The sequence below is a fragment of the Terrapene carolina genome, unplaced genomic scaffold (genome assembly GCF_002925995.2).
Source record: "Terrapene carolina triunguis isolate 2854851 unplaced genomic scaffold, T_m_triunguis-2.0 Scaffold51732, whole genome shotgun sequence".
Classification (NCBI taxonomy): Eukaryota; Metazoa; Chordata; order Testudines; family Emydidae; genus Terrapene; species Terrapene triunguis.
In genome coordinates this window covers 1-4,648 of record NW_020716083.1, presented here as the reverse complement: position 1 = coordinate 4,648, position 4,648 = coordinate 1, and the positions used below count along the sequence as shown (strand labels likewise).

General features: G+C 70.6%; 1 protein-coding gene across 1 annotated transcript in view; it reads right to left on the bottom strand.

The window, feature by feature from the left end:
- LOC112113344 (laminin subunit beta-1-like) overlaps nucleotides 1-4,544 on the bottom strand; it is a gene marked incomplete at both ends in the record, with an annotated part of 20,534 nt that extends 15,990 nt beyond the window's left edge. The window contains 6 exons of the mRNA XM_026647285.2: nucleotides 35-194; nucleotides 820-976; nucleotides 2,070-2,149; nucleotides 2,225-2,337; nucleotides 3,016-3,195; nucleotides 4,356-4,544. Coding sequence (XP_026503070.2) covers nucleotides 35-194; nucleotides 820-976; nucleotides 2,070-2,149; nucleotides 2,225-2,337; nucleotides 3,016-3,195; nucleotides 4,356-4,544 — 879 coding nt within the window. The remainder of the gene's footprint in view (nucleotides 1-34; nucleotides 195-819; nucleotides 977-2,069; nucleotides 2,150-2,224; nucleotides 2,338-3,015; nucleotides 3,196-4,355) is intronic.
- Between the last annotated feature and the right edge of the window lie 104 nt (nucleotides 4,545-4,648).

Here is a 4,648-nt window from a genome sequence, read left to right as displayed (position 1 = left end):
CCCCCCTTGCTCCTCCAGACCCCCCTCCCCCCGCCCCTCACCTTGTGCTGGGGCTGCCGGCTGCGCCGGGGCAGGGCTTGATGCTGCAGGAGCCGCATGGCGCTGCGCTGGCGCCGCAGACGCCCCTTCCGCCCGTTGGGGAGCCCGCTGGAATGCTCCAGGCAGTCCGGGGGGGCCTCGGGGCGCAGCGCTCCCTGCAACGGGCCAGGGTCAGACTGGCAGACTGCCGGGGGACCTCTGGGGGATGGGGAGTCGCCGGGGGACCTCTGGGGGTGGGGAGTCGCCGGGGGGACTGATGAGGGGGCAGGAGGTTGCCGAGGGGGCCTGGGGTTAGTCCGAGGAGACCCCCTGACTGTGGCAGGCTCTGGCTGGCCAGAGGGACGCTGACGCCCGGCTGCGCAGTGTAGCTGGTGCTGGGTCCTGTTGCTCAGTGAGGGGCACAACCCCCGGCCCAGACCCCAGCCTGGCACCAGAGACTGTGCCCCAGAGCCACGGAACTGCACTCGGGAGGGGTCCTGAGCCCTGTGGCCCCGGGACCCTGCACGCTGCCCCTCCCGGGCCCCCATGTACTGCCCCCCCTCGGCCCCGGGCCCCTGCACGCTGCCGCCCCGGGACCCTGCCCCCTGCCCCCCTGGGACTCCCACGCCCTGCCCCCCCTCAGCCCCGGGACCCTGCACGCTGCCCCCCCTGGGCTCCCACGTGGTGCCTCCCTTGGCCCCGGGACCCTGCACACTGCCCCCCTCGGCCCCGGGACCCTGCCCCCTGCTCCCCCCCAGCCCCGGGACCTGCGGCAGCCCAGCGTCTGGTGCCCGCACTCACCGGCAGCTTGGGGTGGGTGGGTGCGTGGCCTGTGGCATGCTCCGCCTCGTAGCTGTAGTAGTCCAGGGGTGCACAGAAGTAGCCGGGTTGCACCTGGTCACATTGGCGCCCGATGAGGTGGGGCCGGCAGGGGCACTGCCCGTCCTCCATGGAGCACCTGGGGGCGGCACAAGCCCTGTCCGTCCTGGGCTAAGGAAGCCTGCTCTACCCTGTCCGTGTGTCTGTCCAGGGCAGGGGTCGTGGGGAGGGGCCAGCCTGTTACCGACCAGCCCTGAGCGCCCTGGTTCCACCACCAGCTCCCCACAGCTTGTGTCCCACCCCCGGGGTGATGAACTGGGCATGTTCTTACTGTCTCCTCCGAACACTGTGCGTGCCTCAGTTTCCCCTGTGTGTTACTCAGGTATCTGGGTGGTGGGACAAGGGGGGGTGATCTTTGCAGTGACCCCTAGAGGCCAGGTGTGGCTGCGACACTCGTAGCCTGGCAGCTGATGGCCGGGCCCCCTCCTCTGCCAGGATCAGCCTGGGGGGTTGGTGCAGCCCGGGAACAGAAAGGAAGGAGGAGGGGCAAGGGGCGTGAGGGAGGGTTGCCAACTCTCCAGGGTTGGCCTGGAGTCTCCCGAATCGGCATCGGTCTCCCGGTGACTATTGCAAGCCATCCGGCAGTTCTACGCCGCGGCCCCGCCGACTCGCCCGTCTGTCACCCGCCGGCTGGGGGTCGCTGCAGCTAGAGATCGGGGAGGGGCTGGGGGTCCAGGGCAAAGCCAGGCTGCTGGAGGCTCAGAGGTGCGGTTCCAGGAGGCGGAGGGGCCTACGACTTAACCCCCGACAAGGGGGGTCGCGCTGAGGGGGGTCCTCCCAGGGGCCGTACGGGGCTGAGAGAGCCCGGGGCCTGGGAGTGCCTGACACCCGGCACCCCTGCCCCATGCCCCTCCCCCCAGTCATGGCACTGCCAGTGGGCCCCCCCGCCCCCGGCCGTGGTACCGCCTCCTTCCCCCCAGCTGTGGTACCGCCCCCTTCCCAACCCCAGCCATGGCACCGCCCCCTTGCCCCCTCCCCCGGCCATGGTACCGCCCCCTTCCCCCCAGCTGTGGTACCGCCCCCTTCCCCCCCAGCCATGGTACTGCCCCTTCCACCACCACCCCGCCGTGGTACCGCCCCCTTCCCCCACCCCAGCCGTGGTACCTCCCCCTTCCCCTCCCCCGGCCATGGTACCGTTCCCGTGCCCCTCCCCCAGCGTGGCACCTGCCTACCTGTTGCTGTAGGTGCCCCCGAAGTCGCAGGCACAGGGCCGGCAGCCAGCCATGTCGTTGCTCAGGCCCCAGAACTCGGGCTGTGGGGAGAGTCGGGTCAGACAACGCATGGGTCACGCTGGGGGCCGGGGAGGGGCAGGGCACGGGGCACTCACCAGGCACTGGTTGCAGTACCGGCCGCTGACAAAGCGCTTGCAGTAGCAGTCTCCACTGATGTGGTCACAGGGGGGGCTGCCCGCGATGATGCCCCGAGGGTCACACCTGCAGGCTGGGCACAGACACAGCAGCTGACCCACAGCCCCCATGAATATCCCAACCCCACCCTCGTGCGAGGCCTGGCACACCCAGCTCTGGGGATGCCGAGCCGGATCCTGCCCGGTGCCCGAGGGGTGGTCCCACGCAGCACATGGGGCCCTGCCCACCAGCGGCTGCCCCGAGGAGCCACGTCCCCTGCATAGGGGCTGGAACTAGGGGGCTGGGGGGGCTGCCGCATCTGCTGGCGTGACGGGGTTTCCATCATATCCAGGGTTGGTAGTTTGGTTCCATGGCTCAGTCGTCCCCCTGCCCCTCGTCCCCCCCTCCCGCCGTACACATTGCTCCAGCGCCCCGGTCTCCTGTTTGGGACTCGTGGGGAGTCCAGGGGGAAGCAGGCCCTGGGTCCCCCCAAGCTGGACTTTGCTGCAGCTGCCTGCTCCCTGTGCCTGTGTCACACGCTGGCTGCAGAGTGGGGGGCAGGGCCCTTTGGGGGCAACTGAGGCTCCCCAGGGGGACTTGCTGCAGGGAGCGAACGGGGTGACCAGGGGGCTGAACGCTCCGAGGTCGGACCCAGGAAGCGCCGAAGCCGAGCAGGCTCCTGGCCCTGGTGAGTGTGGCCCTGAGGGGAGACGCTGCCCCGAGTCCTGCCTGGCTTCACTCAGAGCGGTGCCAAGGCCGTGCCCACACTCACGCTGGCAGCCCTGCGGGTCGGTGTGGCTCAGCCCGTAGAAGGCCTCCTTGCAGCTGTCGCAGCGCACGCCCTGGACGTGTTCCTTGCAGCGGCACTGCCCGGCGATCATGCCCAGCGCCACGTCCGTGTGGCTGTCGCACACCCCGCCATCCAGGGAGCCCACCGGGTCACAGTCACAGGCTGCCAGCAGAAGGGAAGAGAGCGGGAGTCGCATGCCAGGAGCCAGCTCTGTGCCCTGTCCGGACGCCAGTGACCGAAGCAGGTGGCACTGCCAGGGCAGCCAGGATCGGCCATGCCGGGCAGGGCGGGGCAGGAACAGGGGAGCTACAGTCGGTGGGATGGGGAGGGCAGCCAAGTGCCTCAGCACAGCCAAACCCCCGGGCACACGCCCAGGCCAGGGAGTGCAGCGTGGGGGCTGCCCGCAGAGGGGCTGCGGCTCGGCGTGAGCCCCCCGCACAGCACTGTAGCCAAAGGGCTCACGCGCTCCCTGGCCGCATCCCGGGGCCGTGACCAACATGGGCGATATGTGCCTCAGTTTCCCCAGGCGTCGCCCTGCCGCACTGAGCGCCACATGAGGTGTGGGCCACGCAGCTGTCTGGGGAGCCGCACGGGGCAGCGAGGGCTAGGGGGACCCAACCGACAATGGGAACCCCAAGGACCCCACACTTCACCCGTGAGGCTGCAGACGGAGAATGAGGGGGCGGTGCCAGGCGAGCGTGGAGAACAGGGCTCTGCGACCCAGGGCAGCCCCTGGCACTGAGACACGGGACAGCCGAAGAAGGAGGCCGAGATGGGCTGGCCAGGCTGGGCTCCGGCTGCCCCTTCGCTGCTCTCTGCAGAGCCAGGACTGGAGCCCAGCACCGGCTGCGCGGCACAGGGGGATGCTCCGCGCAGGGGCCTGGCTGGGCAGAGCTCCCGGGGGCGGCAGGGGCTGCAGCTCGGTCTCGGAGGCAGGGAGCGGCCAGCCTCAGCCTCACTACACACAGAGGTGACCCAGCCCGCTCCGACCTCTGGGCCCTGGGGAGCCCAGGAGCCGTGCAGTGCCCTGGCCTGCCCACGTGCCCGGGGGGGCACAGGCATGCGTCAGGGGGCCCGTCTGGGCTGGGAGCAGACCCGGGGACAGCACATGACTAGTGGGGGCCTGGTGAGCCCCTAGAGACCAAGGGCCGGGCATGGGCCGGTGACCCTGAGAGAGAGGATGCCCCCTCTGCGCTGTGGGCACCCGGCTGGTGCCAGCTCTAGCTTCAGAGGAAGGGGCGCAAAGCCCCGAGAACCCCGGGGGTGCCCCCCCCCCCGCTGGAGGCTGCCCAGGCCCGTCCGCCGGGGCGCCGGGCACTCACGGACGCAGGCGGTGCTGGCCCGGATGTCGGCCCGTGGGCTGTGGTAGTAGAAGGGTTTGCAGAGCTGGCAGCTGCGGCCCATGGTGTTGTGCTGACAGTCGTCACAGACGCCCCCGCTGGTGTTGCCCGTGGCCAGGTACACGGCCATGTCGAAGTGGCACCGGCGCGAGTGCTGGTTACAGTTACACACTGCCAACAGATGGGTCAATTAACAACGGCCCGGGCACATCACCCCCTGGGCCCTGCCCCCCAGCTCACCCCGTGTCCCTGCCCCTGGGCCCTGCCCCCAGCTC